This window comes from Fundulus heteroclitus, chromosome 18 (genome assembly GCF_011125445.2).
Source record: "Fundulus heteroclitus isolate FHET01 chromosome 18, MU-UCD_Fhet_4.1, whole genome shotgun sequence".
Classification (NCBI taxonomy): Eukaryota; Metazoa; Chordata; class Actinopteri; order Cyprinodontiformes; family Fundulidae; genus Fundulus; species Fundulus heteroclitus.
This window is the reverse complement of record NC_046378.1, coordinates 18,839,419-18,857,501: the sequence shown is the minus strand read 5'-3', so window position 1 is coordinate 18,857,501 and position 18,083 is coordinate 18,839,419. Positions and strand designations below refer to the sequence as shown.

The 18,083-nt window shown below is 41.6% G+C and overlaps 1 protein-coding gene across 1 annotated transcript; it reads right to left on the bottom strand.

The window, feature by feature from the left end:
- si:ch211-235m3.5 (BICD family-like cargo adapter 1) lies at positions 1-17,771 on the bottom strand. Its single transcript, XM_012868092.3, has 10 exons — positions 17,510-17,771; positions 15,807-16,022; positions 9,697-9,816; positions 8,976-9,122; positions 8,241-8,411; positions 5,783-5,938; positions 4,072-4,149; positions 3,587-3,699; positions 2,450-2,570; positions 1-838 (listed from the first exon to the last, which is right to left on the bottom strand). Exons 1-10 carry the CDS (start codon positions 17,753-17,755, stop codon positions 596-598), a joined length of 1,611 nt encoding a protein of 536 aa, XP_012723546.2. The 5' UTR covers positions 17,756-17,771; the 3' UTR covers positions 1-595.
- Between the last annotated feature and the right edge of the window lie 312 nt (positions 17,772-18,083).

The window sequence follows — 18,083 nt, the reverse complement described above, 5'->3', positions numbered from 1 at the left end:
TTTAGGAAACAACATAGTTTATGGCTGAGCAACTTCAAACTTCAGTGTGTGCTGCAACAAAGCACATTATACCAAGTAAACATTCAGGGAAAAAATGACTTGTTAACAAAAAAACAAATCATAATTTATCAAAAAAATAATACATTACTGTACATTTCAGGACAAAAAAATATAACTTTTTGAGTACACATACTTCGACATCCAACTTGGTGGAAATAAATTCAGTGTGGCAGAAAATTAAGTGTTTAAAGGTCAAGTTAAATAACCTAAACAAATACTTTCGACTGAATTACAAACATCATGTAACCATTATATTGTTTATAATAAACAAAATAAAGGACAGTATTTACAATCTGTCAGCAGTTTTCTAAAAAAATGCTGTTTTTTTTCTATGTTGTCACAGTTTGTATCTGGAGAAGGCTCAGCCTTCACTGAAATGTTTTGCAGTACATGTGTCTGTTAGGAAAGTCTTTGTTCACGTCCTTCATCTCAGAGGTAACTTCTGGCTCTTTTTTTTCCTTCACTTGTCATTTGGTCTGATCTTTTTTTTACTTCATGTTCCCGTAACTAGCAGTCTGTGGCGCTCTGTAGGAGATTATTTTCCAAACTGTGCCCCTTTCCCCACTCTTAGCCAGTCTCTCCAGGGCGACTGGACTTTGTCCGTGTTACTGTCTGAAATCCAAGAGGAGGAAGAGGAGGAAAGCTGCCGTGTCCAGGTGGAGCCCGTCCTGCTTGGTCGTCGGAAGAACGACAGGCCGTTGGAGGCGGGCTTCTTCTGGGGTTCCTCCGTCTGCTGCTGCGACTTCAGCTGCTGGTTGATGACAATCTGGATGTCATCCTGAGGTAAAGAAGGGGAGGAGAGAGTGATCAGGAAGACCGAAGTGGACAGAATTCACAAACAGCGATAAATTAAAATCTTAATCATGCTTATTTCACGTCTATCAAAAGTCTTGAAGACTATCAGCCGCGTCAGGGACAACCCACTGCTGCAGTGCCACGCCATCCAACATGTTGACTATGTTGTTGCCCAGCAAGACAAGGATTCTAAAACACTTTGGCAACAAACATTGCATTACAAACACTTTCTTGCAAAATAATAATGGTTTAGCCCTATACTTAAAATCTTCAAACAAATACTTTTTGCTGGATTGCATCTATACTAGGGAGCCCATCGAGTGCAAACGGACAATATAAATACACCATATCACTACGAGCGTTGCTTCTACAAACATTTATGAAAGAACGGGTCGCTCTTAAGAGCTCGGTGAATTGTCTTAATGTGGACAACATGTGTACTTTTACCTCTGATTTACACATTTAATAAACTTCTCTCTGTGATTTTTTTCCCCCACAGTTTCTTAACTTTTTTTCCTCTGTGGTTGCCACGTCATCATGTTAATAAAAAACAATCAGCAGACCCATTTTAATACACATTAACAATTTCCTTTGCATCAACCATTTATGCTTGAATCTGGATGTGTAAAGGGGCCGAACATGAGACGGAACCTGGTAAGCAAATATTCAGGTACAGCTGTGATCTATAAAGGGAAATTGCGTGCTGGTGTGCGTGTGCATTGTTTTATAAACCTGAATATTTCTTGCCGCAGGCCATTTTCTTTTTCTTGGCATATGTAAAATTTTAGTATGTAGTACATACAAAGTTTTATAAATGACACCAGAAGTAAGCAATAAACCTGACTTCAATGTTGAAGCTACATGTAGTCTTCATTTAGGCATGAGTTGCTGAAACAGCTATGCATAGCTGTGATATATATATATATATATATATATATATATATATATATATATATATATATATATATATATATATATATATATATATATATATATATATATATATATATATATATATATATATATATATATATATATATACATTTAACAACTAAGTAATTAATAAAGTCGACAATTAGAATGAAAAATAAATAAATGAGGTGATTATTAAAAGGAGGAATAAATAAATAAGCTAAATAAAAGACATATTTACTTTTATGTCATTGCGTATTATGACATTATTATGATATCAATTACTGCTTGCATTTATTTGCTGTATTTTTGTGGATTAATTTATGCCTATTTATTTCTATATTTATTTTTAATTATGTCAGAGTTAGTCCTCCATATAAATCCGTGTTTTAGTCTAAATGCCGTCTGTATTGTTTGTGTAAAAACTCAAAGGCTCAGACTGGGCAGCAGATGGCCCGGCTTGGCATCGTGACTCAGCAGCCGTGGACACCTGCTGCTCACCACTCCCCAAATCTGTTAGGCACAGAGGGACATAAATGTCTTTACCTTGTACCCCAGTGAGGACGCGTGAAAAACTGTGTCGTTTTAACAGCACAGCAAATAATTAAAGGTACTTTTAAAGATCTTTTTGGCGCTGAGGTGACTTGAAAAAGACTTGAACGTGAAGACGCTGTGAGCTCACCTGCCAGGCCTCCAGCTCCTGGGACAGCTCCAGTTTACGTTGGATAGCGTCTAATAGCTGGTTGTTCAAACACATCATGTCGTTTTTGCTTCGCACCAATTCATCCTCCATCAAGTTTTTTCTGTTGAGAGACGACAACACTCTTAATTAATCAGGGTCAGATTTGCCACAGTTTAACAACACCTCGTTACAACCAACATAAATTACATCTATTTAGTTTAGAAACGCAAAACCTGTCACGAGCCATTTACAGTGCATTACAAAAGTATTCATTCCACTGGAGATCTTTCACATTTTGTCACGCTATGAACAAAGTTCAACGTATTTTTCAATGCCATTGTCAAAATTGCTCCAGGCTAGGGTCTTTTGCAGCATCAAATGGCTTTTCTTCCAGGATTGCCCAAGAAGTTCGCTTTGTCTTTATAACAGCTCTGGCCTGCTTTTCTGTCCCTTCTGATGAAACTACTCCACACAGAATGATGCTGCTGCCACCATGTTACACCATAAAGAGGGTGTGTTTGTGGGTGACAGATTTCTGCCACACAAAGCACAGTTACAAGAGGCTCCTGTTGGTCTTGGCTGCTCCAGGTGAGGAGTCAAGTCTTGGTAAGTTTGCAGATGTGCAACACGCTTTGCATGATGGACTGAAGAACGCTCTGTGAGATGTTCAAAGGGATTTTGTTTTGAACCTAACCCTGCTAAACTTTGACTTCACTCCAACTCTATTCCTGACCTTTCTGCTGTGTTTCTCTGTCTTCTTGATGATAATGTTCTCTAACAAACCTCCAAAACACCTGGGTTCATACTGGGGGGAAAAAATTACACACAGGTGGAGTTTATTTACTAATGAAGCAGCTTCTAAATACAGTTGATTGTATTGGATCATTTTAAGGGGAAACTGAGTAAAGGGGAGAGTAAATACAATGCAGGCCACGCGTTTTGTGCTTTATTTGTTTAAAAAAAAACATGCATCATATTCTCTTTACTTCTACAATTATGCTTTATGCAACAGAATATTCGAATATACGATTGTAATGTGACAAAATGTGAAAAGGCTTAAGGGCCACACAAATATTTATTCATGAGAACAGTAAACTATCTGAATGTGAATTCTTAAAGAATTATGAGTTTACGTACTTGGCGATAGCTTCATCCCGGTCTTTGATGGCCTGCCGGACGAAGTCCTTTTGGTCCTGCATGCTCTGCAGTTTGCGAAGCAACTCCGCATTCTCCTGCTGCAGCCGGACATTCTGCAACAAGAAGACGAAACGCGGCCGTCATCGGAAAGAAACAACAGCAACTTATTTCACCACACTTATTTGAACCCAGGATCTTATTAGTCACTTCTTAGAAAACATCATTTTCAGTTGCAATAAAATAAAGATTTTTACAGGCAGTATTAAAAAGAAGCCAAAAAAATTTGTAGACCTGTATTCATACTGGTATACTGCTTTTGTAGTTTAAATTAAGCCAGCCACATTAGGGTTAAAGGCAGATAAGTTTAATATTTAGATCTAAAACCTCCCAACTCTGGACAAACACAAACAAAGAGTAACAAAGTCTGTGCTGCTGATACAATGACACGCTATGGGCAATTCCCCTCCTCATTCATCCCTGGTTACCTGATCCCTCAGCTCCTGTGCCGAGCGCAGATTCTCACAGTGATCAGCCATCCTGTCCACAAAGCCCAGATTCACCTCCTAGACGGAGAGAGACAGCAGCAGAGAGATCGGGTGTCAGCCACACATGTGCAACAGAAAGGGTTTCTTTGGTTTTGGCCTTCATGGTCACGATAGGCTAAAAGGTGGAGGAGGCGCAGCTGGTTATTTAGTTACACCGACAAATGGACAAAGTACAAATGCAGAGAGATACAGATAGACGATTGGAGCTGCATGCCAACGGCTAAAAAGAAAGAGTTAAATAGTTGGGGAAAAAAATCACAGGCAAGCAGTGCTTAGCCAGATTCAGGTGCTTTTATTCAATAAACAAAAAATATTATTTATATATCACTGTTTACTGATAAGAATCCCAAAGAGCTACATATTTAAAAATCAACAAATAAACAAATATGGATAAAATAATAAAAAAAAGTTGTGCTGGTCCATTTAAAAGTGACTTCTTGATTTTGCTCAGGCCGTCAATTAGTAAAATAAATAAATAAATTTAGAAGCCCCAAAATAGTAGTAAAGCTGAATATCCTTAGCATAAAGATGACAAACAAAGATTTATTCTGACTAATTATCGGTCCTAGTAGAACATAACACAAGAAGAGACGAGGGCCGTGAACGAAGCCTTGTGGAACCCCTTAAAGACAACTGGCCTTTACAACATGAGCAGATGAATGAAAACACTCAACTCCAAAGATCTGTCAAGAAAAGTACAATTTAAAAACCAAAAATATAATTGGTTAAATGGTTTAATGTATTGATTACGATAGATGTATAAAGACTTTGAAGGAGAGACCCAATAAAAGCAAAGCCAGAGAAGCTCAGAGAAATTGGCTGGTAAACGTAACCTGATGATGTTTGGTTTGACAGGTTCTGATCAAGGACCAGTTAGAAACTAAAACAAAAAGAGACTGCTGTTTTAGGAAGAACTACAGCCGTCTGTGCCCTGATAATCGCTAATGCGTGAGGCTAAAGAGGATTTAAGTAAGATCGGCTTTGTAATCATTTACAAAATTGGTACCGGCCGGTCAAACTGGTGCCTCTCAAACCCAAACTATGAAATCTGCCTCCATCAGTGTCATCAGAGACTTTTCACAATAGCAGAGAAAGATATTATATATTATATATATAAAAATTGACCGAAACAAATCTTTTCTTCTTATTTTTTCTGTTCCAGAAAACACGCAAGTAGTTCTGCTATAATTGTCTTTTTTTCTGTGTGACACAAAGGGGCATTTTAAACATCTGCCTACAGCTGGAGCGTTAGTTAAAGAGGAAAAGTGACAGAAGACATTTGTTTTTTATGTTCTACATCCATCTGTGACTTCTAATAACAGTGCAAAGGTAATTGTTCACCTTTTAGCACAACAGACTTGTCATGTATCATCATAATAAGGTATTATGTATGCTTAAAAAGCTAAACTAAACAAAGGGTAAAAAAAACAAAACAGCTGCGTTTCAGGTAAAGCCTGCTTATTCATAAACTGCAGCACACATGATCCACTGGCTTCAGAGCTCCTTCTTGATCCGCTCTATATCCGTACAACGATCAGATGCTAATCAGAGCTTAGACAACTCTGAAAATGCAGTGAACTCATCCTGTCCTCTTTAGATTTGAACCGACATTACAGCCTTTTCGTTCCCATTTCCCTCTCCCGGTCCTCACCTGGGGACTGGATGCCTCTGACAGAGTTTGGGCCACTCCCTTCAGTCTGTGCAGCAAGGCCTGCAGATCCTCCTGCTGCCCCACGACGTCCGAGCCGCTTAGGCCCCGGGTCAGAGGGAGGAGTAACTGGAGGATCGAGGCCATTTCTTCTGTCATCTAAAAAGAAAAGACAGGGAAAGAAGCATGTTAATCTTTGCCAACTAATAAAAGTTAGCTTGATCAAAACCGGTTCAAAAAAACTGGTCCGACTTGTGGGAAATGCCAGTATATCTTTGGTTCTCAAAAGGAAAACATCACAAGATGCTTTAATGAAAGTCAAAACAAGTCCTTTGTTCTGTTTCCTTGTAGTCAGTAACATACTGCATCCTCATGACTCGAGTGTCACCAGGTGTTTACACAAAGGGCGTCGGACGGCATTACCTCATTACGTCTATTTTTACCTGAGCTGACGTCAGACGACTAAAACGGGACTATCAATCTAAAAAGTCTCTGAGACCATCTCCTTTAAAACATGTTTGGAAAATGTAAGCTGGGAGACGTAGAAACATTCCTCCAATGCAGCCAGGGCAAACAGGAAGCAAAGTGAATGACGCAGGAGGCCCGTTACACGTCACATCTTCCTGCTGTGAAGTTACATTAACATGTCCTGCTAAGGGTGTGAGGACTCATCAACCTCATCGCCTTTTCATACAGGATCTCTCCACGAATCGAGACATTTGCACGTTTGGATTGTGTCGAACACAAGTCACACGGTCGCGTAGAACCTGTCATCTTAGCCCTGCTTGCTGGAAGAGAGCTAATGCGTGTTTCACAACATGCAACCCGTATTGACCGGGTTCTTCTGTGTGATCAGACAGCACAGAAATTTTAGGAATCGCATTAATATTCTCGGTGTTACGTTTGCGGAGTTTTTGCTTCAAACACACACGGTCCACGAGGCGCTGCGGGCTGGAATACTACAGAAACAAACACTCGCAGATACACAAGCACGTTCACCACAAACTAAAAATACTGGCATCAGTCAATATTTGGCCAAAATTACGGCCTCACCGTCAAGGCTGGTTGTGTTTACTGTAATGTTTGAAGAGAAACCTTCTGGCTTCTAAGAAAAAAAGGGTTTTGTTTTTTTAAGAATGTGTCTCACTTGAGAGGCTACATTGTGTTTTTCACACGATAGGTTCCTGCAGGCATAATAACGTTGAGCCTATCTAAGATGTTTTATCCAAATATTAACAAAGGTCACCTTCTTTCTGTCCTGCATCTGTGTTTTAGGTGAAAACTCCACCTGTGCTTTTTAATTTATTTCTGCAAAGAGAGGCTGGGATACTCTGCAGTGCATTAGGCTGTTTTTCTGTATGACTTCTGCAGAGAAAAATACAAAAACTTAAATTTTTTTAAATAATATCAAGATTACAGACTCATTTTATATTATTCTTATATTTTAAATTAAGCTTAAAATAGAACTTAAATAAAAACAGCCTCTCGCCCATTGAACGCTGGAGATAGGCACCAGCACTCCTCGCGACCCCATGAGGGATAAGCCGGTTAAAAAATGGATGGATGGATGTTTAAAACATAAAATTTGTGACACTGAGTGCTTCAGTGACAGGGGAGCCATTAGCCCAATTTCTTTACTTATGTAACCACATTCATAACAGCAGCAATGATTGAAAATTCACATAATCCTAACGGTAATTTCAGATTTCCAGAAAAAAACAGCTAAAATAAATAAATAAATAAATACAATTTGTGGAGATTGTTATTTTATAGGGACAATTTTCCCTTGATAGTTATTTCACATGTGGAACTGTTGTTTCAGTGTCAAATGACATTAAAAACAACAGAAGTTGACTAAAATCACAACATATGCAAATATATGAAAACGACAAAAGGTAAAGCAAACGCATCTTCTCTAAAAGGGATTGTCAACTTTGCTGGAATAAAAGTGAAAAATTAAATAAAAAGTGTTGCAATACAGGTGGAATCTAGTGTTATTGTAGCTCACTTTAAAGTTTTTAAAGCAAATACATTCCATTGACTTTATTAACTTAAATAAACTATTGGGGACGAACAAAAAAAAAATATTCTAATCGGGAAATTGCTAGTAATGCAGAAAGATCGCTCTCTATACAAAACCAACGATGAATTGTCCCTAAAAAAAACAACAACATTCAAATGTTAAGCCAACAGATGCAGAATAATCACGTGGAGAAGAAAACTATTTTGAAAATGTCTTTTCAAAATAGTTGCATTGTCTACTAGCATCATGAACGCAACTGCAGGACTTCTGATTAAAAAGCCGAGTCATTTTAAAGGATTCTTATATATTAAAACAATCGCCTCAGATTTGCTGAGGAGATACTGAGGCATCCATTTACACTAAAACTGTATTATAATGGGCATTAGTCATAATTTTACGCCAATGTTGCAGCAGGTAACCAAAAATGAGCTCTTGTACCTGTTCTTTGCTGACCCCCCAGTCTGCCGCCTCCAGCTCAGACAAGAGGGAGGCGTCCGAGTGGCTCCGGCTCTCCTGTAGAGACACCTCCTCCTGCAGCTCCTCCACCTGAGCCTGGAGCTGCTGCGAGCGACCCCGAGCCGCCTCCACCTCCTGCCATGCCTCACGAAGCTTTTTTTTTTTTTTTTAAAAAAAAGAAGAAAGAAAAACAAGAAACATGTGACTCAAACAATGTTTTTTTACAAAGCCTGCTAGCAGAAATACGGGTCTAAAGTTGCAACAGGGAAACGAGTCTGCTGATGTTTTCATCACGCTGTGACTTGGAATCAGAGCTGTGGAGGGGATTTCATGAGAGCTGTGTAAACACCGATGCCAAGTGAAATCCTGACGGGCCAGATTCCAGCCCTCAGCCCGACGTGAAACCAACCGAACGTGTCAGGAATCTGGACTTGCGGGTGGAAGCTACAATAGCGGGGATGAGGCGATTGTTCAGCGATTCTTTCCACAATCCCACCGAAACCCCGGTGGCCGGGCAGAACGCGCCGCATCCCTTTTTTTTTTTCCACACAGGCTTTCATTCATTTGCCAACGTCACAGAGCTGTTTGATGTGGTTTGCCGATCTGATGAACTTAAACAGGAGTTTTTTTTTTTCTAGCTCTGAAGAAGCAGGGGCGCGCTTGCTGGATCTGAGGAGGTCCGGGTATCGGCTTGTGCGTGTGCGTCTGTTCGTTTACCTGCTGGCTGTGCTGCTGGTCCAGTTGGTCGTGCCGGGCCAGACGCGTTTGCAAAGAGGCCAGACTCCCTCTGAGCTCGGCGTTTTCTTTACTGACGCTCTCCAAACGCCGCTCCAGCTCCCGCTCCTTCTGTGTGAGTCTCAATACCTGTGGGAAAAAAAGAAAGAAAGAAAGAAATATAAGAGCAAAGACCTAATAAGTCTAATCGTCTCGTCTACAACCAGCAACTGTAAGACTGACTTCTAATGTGAGATGTAAACATCAACTTGGTTTCAAAACCAAGGAATAAAACCAAAAAAGGAATAAAATTAAAGAGGAAAATCAATAAAAAAAGGCCTGCAGATGAATTGGCTTAATGGTGTTTTAGTAAATTATAAACATGGTCCAGTCAGAGGTTCACATACAATCGCATCGATGTCTAAATAAATGCATAATTTTGATGCCGTGTCTGTAAAGTTCTTTGATTGGGGATTTCTGTCCTCGTTTCATTTATGTTACATCCATTATTTTGTTATTCTCTGTGAGCTACTTTCTGTTGCTTCCGCTACACAAAAGAGGGAAAGCACCTCGACATTATTTACTGGCGATATAGAAATAACCCATATAAGACGGAGCAGCTTATTCTGGTCAGTGTGAGTTCACAAAAATAATCAGACCATGTTATCGGCAGGATTTGCAACATTCAACATTGCTGTCATGGTTTTGGTGTTTGTGTATTCACCTGCTCCTTCATGGCGCTGATCAGCTCCTCGTCCTGCTGCCGGTTGTTGCCTCCTTTCTGCTGGAGCTCCTGCTTCAGAGCCTGCAGCTCACTGGACATGGCTCTCTCCACCTCCATCGCCTTCAAACGCACAGCAGAGGAAAAAAAAAAAAGAAAAGGCTCACAAAGGGAACAGGAGCTTGTAGCCTCTATTGTGCGTTTCCTTTGTATTGTTTTATTACGTCATCCAGAAGAGGAAAATCAAACATGAGCCTCACTCTGGCTAAAGAGGCATACGCTGTAGAATAACGAGCAGATAATTGTAAAACATCTCCGGTTTGTGAAAGAACATCCTGTAAGCCAGGGCTAAACAAGAAGATGGAAATTGGATGATGGAAAAGTATTTTTTTGTATTTGGAGTCATCTTCCATTTAAGTGTTTAGAGTTCAGTTTGGGGAAATTGGCTTAGCTGGACGCTTTGGGTAGCTTTAGGAGAAAAAGGAAAGCTAGTTTACACTTTGCTTTTGCCTGGTTGAAATCTGATTAGACTGCAGGATCTGGTCTCCTTCACATAAGAATAAAGAGGTTGCAGTGCTTGAACGATCCTTAAAAGTGTGGGAATCAACTATACCATCGTTTATAGCCAGAATAAAGACCATCTCTGCCATGGAAAGCCCCAGCGACGAGACCAAACATCCCCACTGCTCCCGTCTCCTGTGTCCTGAACCCCAAACCCCTGATTCCCCTTACTCAGCAGTTCGGCAGGCCCCTGTCAGCTCCCATCACCGCCTCATAATACCAGACGAATGGCCGGATCCAGGGGCATCTTGGTCCGCTTGGTGACATCTTTATGCCACATTAGACAGCAGAGGAGCAGGGGGGGGGGGGGAGGTAAACTTGGACATGGTGAGGGGAAATGGGCTTCAGGGTGTAAAGACGAAGTGAGGCTTAAATAGGAGAGGGACGCGTGACGGGAGTAAAGGAGACACTGATGAACAAAAACAAAACCCTGCGCACAGAAACAAGTTTTAGAGACGAGAAGGGGAGGCTTCTAATGAACGTTCCCCCGAACTCGTCTCTCTCATTTCCACAAACACGGGCCTCCTCCACAATAGAGGAGGCGACCCACTGACACTCAGCAAAAACACCAGAGAGAGGACGCCGCTCTCTGGTAGAAAATACAAAGCCCCGGTTGATAAATCCTCTCGAGTTATTCGCCCTTATGAAGCCTCGGGTCTCCAGCGGTACAGACACACAGAGGTACCGACCAGCTGACCACCCCAGCTACAGCCAAGCCCCTCAGGGACCCCCTTTAGAAAAAGGCCAGCTTTTTTCCCCCCGGGATGCTAGGCTAGGATGCTTGGATGTGAGCGGCAGCATCAAAAGGAGCCAAAAAAAAAGCACAGATTTATATCTCTCTGAAACGTATAAGGGCTTTTGTTTCATGCAGTTTGTGAGCTTGGTGATGCTGGCAGAGGGAGCAGGGGTCACGGTGGCTTTTCTGAATTCAGGCACCCTCCTTTTGCAATAACGGAAACCCACAGAGAGGGATTTATCAGAGCTGTCTTATAACACGCAGTGATCCACGGCTAGTGCCAGTCAGCATGCTGCAGGGAGCGGGAAACATGGGGTGGAAAAGTACAGGTAAGCACGGTTGGTCCAAATACTAGAAGGGCCTCTTGGGAAATATAAATCAAGTTTATGTGCAGCTACACTTGACCTGTTCTCAGTTGAAAGAAAACTAACTTTTTGAACTTTTAAAAACATCTTTATTATTCTTTTTAAAGCAGCATGCTCTAAAAGATGAAAAAAAATGTTATAATTAAAGAAAGTAATGTCTCACAAATGGTAATCTTATTGTTACTTTTAACAGTTAACATGCATTAAAAAATGTTTTTTGTTGTTGTTGTAGGGCCTAATTAACGTGAAGGTTTCAAACTTTCATGGGTGACGTCAAGATTTCACAACAACTAATGAATCGAATGAGGCTTCAGACTATCTGGGGCCAAACTAGATAAATGGAGTGAAATCTGATCTGATCAGGTGAAACTAAGCTAGTAAGGGCAAAAGACGAAAGATTCAATCTTTGTGACAAACCAAATAAATAAATAAATAAATATTTTACCACAAAACTCTTCTGGAGTGGAAAAACATGAAGGTATAAACTTTCATTTAGCTATATGAGAAGCTAATCAACCCCCAGCCCCATTTAATTTTTGATTAATTCTTTATTTTGCACTCACCGAATGTATGCTGTGTTCACAACATAAATATAACTCCTTTATATTGTTACTGCTCTATTCCAGTGTTTACATTATTAGATCACTGGTTGGAAGGACAACAGGGCGAAAGCAAACAGGTGGAACAGTCTGGAAGACCGGAGGAAGATTGGACCGACATTGCTGAGTTTGATTACAGCTGGTCTCCTGTTAATAAACTCCTCCTTCCAAAAAGCAGCAACCGAACATTCATAAACACACTCCCCTTCCAGTCTGGTATTTCTTATCAACTGTAATCCGGATCGTGTTCAAGTTTCCAATAATAAAAAAGAAAAAATGTTTCTCTTCTCTGACGTCACAACCTCCTGTTTCTTCTGAATTACATTTTCTGTTCCTTGATAGAGACTGGCAGCAAAATCCCCACTAATGTGAATCATGTAATTAAAAACCAACCCATGCATCCGCCACACGGCTCCATTACTGTGATTAAAACCTGGCACCGCTCAGTCCTCCCTGGTGTTTTGATGTTCCTTTCTCAATCTGGGCTCCTGCACTTGTGAACTCTGCGGACATTGGGCCTTCTCTGTATTGTTTTTATGCAGCTGCTTCCTCAGCAGCAGGACAGCAGATAATAACTCCACCTATATCTCAGGCATGTTTGATATTTCTGGGAAACTGTTTCTGGTTTCTTTCTCCCCCGGGTTTCTGTCGAGCTCCATTTATGCTCCAGCAATTATGGCCTTAAGCTCAGTAAAAGCCTATTGTAAGCAAAGACAAACACAAAGCACAAACACAGGTGATCTACCTCCAAAAGAACTGGTTATATGTATTTATTTAAGGACATCTTTTTGTTGTCACTTTACCTCCAAACAGGATGATGTGAAAACTACAAGGCTTAATTTTGTAAAAAGGCGAAGCCTGAAGCAAACTAAGTCTAAAACGGACATTTCTGGGCTACATGTAACACGCTATGCTCATCATCCTGAACAAAACATCACCACAGTGAAACACAGAGGTGGCAGCATCATGCTGATGAGAAGCTTTTCTTCAGCAGGGACATGGAAACTGACCAGAGTTGATTAAAAAAAAAAGATGGATGATGGGAAATCATGGGACAGAGCTTTGCTTTCCAAGCAGAATGACAACACTGAACATCCAGCCAGAGCTACAACAAAACGGACCAGTCAAAGCCCAGACTTATACCTAACTGAGAATGTTTGCAAAGACTTGAAAACATCGTTTGAGTGATTTCCCAAAGAAGACTAGACTAAAAAATGTTTTTTTATCAGGGTCAAGATGTACTCCAGACCACTTGGAAGCTGCAACTACAGTGAAATATGGTTTTCAAACTCTGCAAACTCTGATTTAGGGGACTGAATACAAATGCATGGATATTTGAAAATCAGGCATCTCTGTCCTGTAATCCTAATTAGGGGAGTGGTGGCCTAGTGGTTAGAGCACAGAGCTTTGGTCCCAGAGGTTCTGAGTTCAAATCCCGCAGACTGCCACTCTGGGTCCCTGAGCAAGACCCTTAACCCCTGATTGCTCCCCAGGCGCCGCACAGTGGCAGCCCACTCCTCCCCAAGGGGATGGGTCAAGATGCAGAAGTGAATTTCTCCAGTGTGAGATCAATAAAGTTCAATTATTATTAATTATGCAACACTTAGCATTGTTCAATCGCCTAAGATCCCCACGTAATACAATGAAGTCTGTGGTTTTAATGTAGAAAGAATATAAAAGGGGTATAATAAATCCATTTGAAAGTCACTGTATGAAGAATGACCCCAAACAGATCCAGTAAATCTGCCTGTAGCCTCGTGATCTGTTGTATTTCTCTCTGCAGGAGGTCTGAGGGCACGGACGTTTTACTTGCTGAGGTGATTATTGCCCTGACTTCCTGAGCGTGACAGAAAAGCGCACAAAAGTGAAGTTTTTTTTTTCTTAAACCTAAATGATTCCTAGCAAAGATAACAGAATCGAGAAGAGAAATCTACCAGCTGTTATCATGAATTCTGTGAAACCTTCTTGATTTAATACATTTTAAATCCATGGAGTATGTGGAGATGTAATTATACCACTGAAAAGAGAAAAACCAGAATCGATTTTTGGGAGGCTTTACAGACTAACCAGTCTAAGCTGTACTTGGAAAAAAAACAAACATGAAAACTAGCCAAAACTCACCCCAGCAGGCAGCAGCGATACTCTTCACCACTTGTCCACTGTGATTTCAGACTTTTTACCAGCCACACAGTGTGTATAGCTAACCATGTATGACTCCTGGTTTCTCTTTCCTCTCTCTCTCTCTAACGCAGCTCAGAGAGCTGAGCTTTTATCTAAATTGACTTTTTCCTGAGATTCAAGGGGGGCTGTTGATTCCCAGCAGTGGAGGAGTTCCTTCATTGTTTGGACCTTGACTTGTGGGAGGGCTGTAGCTGCTGCTTGGATTCATCTTTAACTTTTCCTGCGGATTTCACAACAACGCCAAGGAGCAGGTCCTGCTGAGCGATCGGCCGACTGGAACGCAGCACGTTCAGAAATGTTTGGAAAACACGTCGCGTTTTCTGAGGCTGGAAAGTTACTCAAGGTTTTCCAGCTGAGCTGAGCTCCTCCGTGCTCACTGATAAAGAGGCTGTAAAATATGTCATGCTTAATTTTCCTCCCTGGGAGGGGCGTTTCCGTCGGATCAGAAACCGAAGACGATAAATGTTTGACTTGACCGCATGCGAGATGAAGGACCTGAGTCAGCTGGATGCCGTCGCCGATCTCAGCCGTGATGTCAGGAGGGTTGTCAGGTTAAAAATGTAACCGCGTGTAACTAATATAAAACACTAAACTGACTAAAATGTTAGTTATGACGGGCCTACTTTTATAACTGATAAATATGCCTCTTTGTGATTATTTTAGAGTCAAACGGATGTAGAGGAAAGGGTTTAATCTATGAAACATCTATAAAAGTCACCGAAATTGTTTTTTTTTATAACATTTATATTGTAAAGTGAAACCAACAGCTGGGGGGATGCTGTCCAAGCGTGTCCCCCTGTGTCCCAGATCTAAAATCAAGTCACGGCATTAACTTTCACTCCTCCTCTTGTTTACATATCATTTCCATCCTGCCCCAGACCAGAACATATCCTCCCGCCGCAGGCCAAAAAAATCCCAGCTATACTGACTGAGTATCCCTCCTCTATGTGCTGTTCTGGTCAGACGCTTGCTCCTGGATTTCAGCCTTTTAATTGTGTTCTTTTTGCTTGAAGTAGTGATTAGAAGCAAAAAGCCTCCCGAAGAAAGGTTTTATGCTCAGATGAGGCAAATATTGAGCTCTTGGGCAACAACGAGAAGAAAAAAACGTTTAGAGTTGAGGCTTTCAAACCCGAGATCACTGTACTATAACTGCCAAGCACGGCGGTGGCAGCATCATGCTGAGGGTCTGTTGTGAAGTGTTTGTACTGGTGCATCAGAAGGAATAATATAAAAAAAAAGAAGAATGCTTCCAGATTTTTCTTCAAAATCAACACTCAGGCGACTGTAATTTGGATATTGAATTCAAAAACTGCTTTTAATCAGTAAAACAGGCTAACATGGAGCTGCTGAATCAGCCGGAGCCTTGATGGAGGTAAACTTCTGACCTGAAACGTGCAATCAGAACTTCTTTTAAGGGCCTTTCTCTGAGTTTATAAACCACCTAAGAGTCTCAGCTCAACACTGAAAAAGTTCAGACTCAGTCAGGCTGAAACGCAAGTAGCTGAGTTGCACACGGTCGGATCAGATTACACACCGGTTATCTAGTTTGGCTCAGACAGCCTGAGGCCTCAGATCCACTGCAGGTGTTTGTTTAATCCACGCTGGCGTACCTATGGCTACCGTTTGGACGGGATCGGTCTGAGTAAACCCAAACCTTCGTGTCAGACTCACAGTTCTGAGCTCCTCCCTGAGGCGCTGGGTCTGTTCGCTGTGCTCCACCTGCAGTCGACCCTTGTCCCTGTCGGCCTCGCCGAGCGCCCGGGTCAGCTGCTCCACCTGGGCGCTCAGCTCCCTCACGTCCCGCTCCAGGTCTCCCACCTGGCTCTCCCACTGGGACTGGCAGCCGTCCAGCTTCAGTCGCAGCTCATGACGTCCCTGCTCCAGCTCCTGGAGATGCAGATGGAAATGAGGCAGAGGATTAACGGGTGACGGCGGGACCAGATCCAAAAATCATCAAGGCATTTAAGCAGGCCACCCGCATTTAAAAACATTTTATCGAGGTTTGAAGATACAAGGCTGCTGAGTTATGATAAAAAAGTCTGGAGAGAATTGTTTTGGAAATAACTGATCTTGTATTAAGAATGCATCAGAAACAAACAAGAACTGAGGCTTCGCCGAAAATTTAAGACATTCAAGTGATGCAATCAGGGGAAATTTTAGTATGAATGTAAAACTGAAAAAAAAAAATTTTTTTGCTGAGAAAAGTAAACATTTGCATTTCTGCTCATTTTATCATCTCACCTTAACTTCAAATTCCTACATATATTCTCCTTGGCCACACATTGGAAAATACCAAAATCAAATCCCACACTTTTCCAGACTACCAAGGAACACACGATCTTAAGACCAGATCTGCGTTTTAAAACAATTTAGAAAGTGCCTGTATGTGCGGGGAGTCTCTGACCATGTTCAGATCCCTGACTCTGAAACCGATCTAGAACAGAGACACTTCACCAACCCTTTCAGCTCCCTTCACTATCCTCACCGGGACCAGGATAAACAGATCTGGTTGAATTTGTATTTATTTATTTATTTATTTGCCATACTCGCTCAAATCCCTCATTTTATTTTTATATAGCCCCTTAAGACTGGCCTTGCTAGTCGTGTCCAAAATGGTTACACTTTTAGCAAACAGTGTATCTGAACAAGACATCAGACTTTCCATTAGAGGGAAGCACATTTGTTGGTTTTAGTCTCTTATGACCTCTCAGGTGTGAGATTAAAACAGCATCCCTTGCCAAGGTCTGATCACCTGTTGCACAGAAAATGTTTGTTTTAAGGCGAGAGCCTTGGAGCAGCTTGGCAGCTTTTTTCCCCTCCTCGCCGCATGTGGCATGAGAAACATTTCAGCGTTGACATTTCGGGTGGCCAGAAATGCCTGTCCAGTCACTGAAGTGATCGTTGCTTAGAGAGGGGGAAATGGCTAAATAGTACGAACAACTGAGGAGAATCTTGTGGTCCCTAAAAATGTTATTTGTGTTACATTCATGTGCATTATGAAAAAAAGTCCAAGACAGACCTGGAGAACTTTTTAGAAACCGATAAGTGTGTGGATTTGTCATGAAAGCGTCAGATGCATTAAAATGTCTATTTAAGGCCTGATCAGGCAAACTACAATTCTATTGTTTTTTTCATTTCCTACATTAATCCGAGTTTTCTCTCTCAATTTATTGCTCTCTCTCTCTTTCTTTAAAACAAGGGAAGACATTCACCTCCGAGCTGTGGAAACTCGTCAGGTCAGGCACTTACCCGCCTTTGGACGCAAACTTTTTACGCAGCACATTTCTCCAGTCATGTTCACCAGTTATAACCCTTCAGTTGATCAAATCCTGTTTAAGCCGCATAAAAAGTGAGAAAATTTAGCGTTTTCTTACCTCCAGCTTGTCTGCGAAATGTTCATGAAGCTTGTCGCTCTTCTCCTTCAGCTGACGGTTTTCCAGGAGCAAAGCGTTTCCCAGCTGCGCTGCCAAAATAACCTCTTCCTCCTTTTGTTTGAGAGCAGCCAGGAGTTCAGAGGGGTCCTGGTAATCTGTTATTTCCTGCACTCCGTAGCCAAAGTAGAAGTCCTCCTCCAGCTCCATTTTCTTTGATTTAAAGCTCCAGTCGTGCAGCCGATCCATCACTGACGCGATAGCTCTTTTTTTTTTTTAAAACAAAGTTTCTGCAGCAAAATACAACTCTGTTACTGGTTCTTGTTTTTTTTTTTTTTAAAGACGCGTAAGATGCAAGCGCAGAATTGGTGCCATTCATTAATGGCCCCACAGAGAAGCTCCTGTGTCTCTGACAGCCTGGTGCACAGTGGCGACTCGTCGGTGAAAGTAGTCCACCTCCCTCTGCGTGTGCGCGCCCCGCAGCAACGATTGTTTGGTCTCCAGAGGGGGCGTGGCTCAGCTCACCTGAGCGGCTGTGTCTCCACGCCCAGAGACACCTGTCCTCCCCTCGGACCCC

Coding starts and splice junctions, on each gene's coding strand:
- si:ch211-235m3.5 (XM_012868092.3), bottom strand. CDS start 17,755: ATGGATCGGCTGCACGACTGGAGCTTTAAATCAAAGAAAATGGAGCTG. Junction 8,412..8,975: donor ACCAGCAGCACAGCCAGCAG/GTAAACGAACAG, acceptor AAAAAAAAAAAG/CTTCGTGAGGCATGGCAGGA. Junction 5,939..8,240: donor GGGGGGTCAGCAAAGAACAG/GTACAAGAGCTC, acceptor TTTTCTTTTTAG/ATGACAGAAGAAATGGCCTC.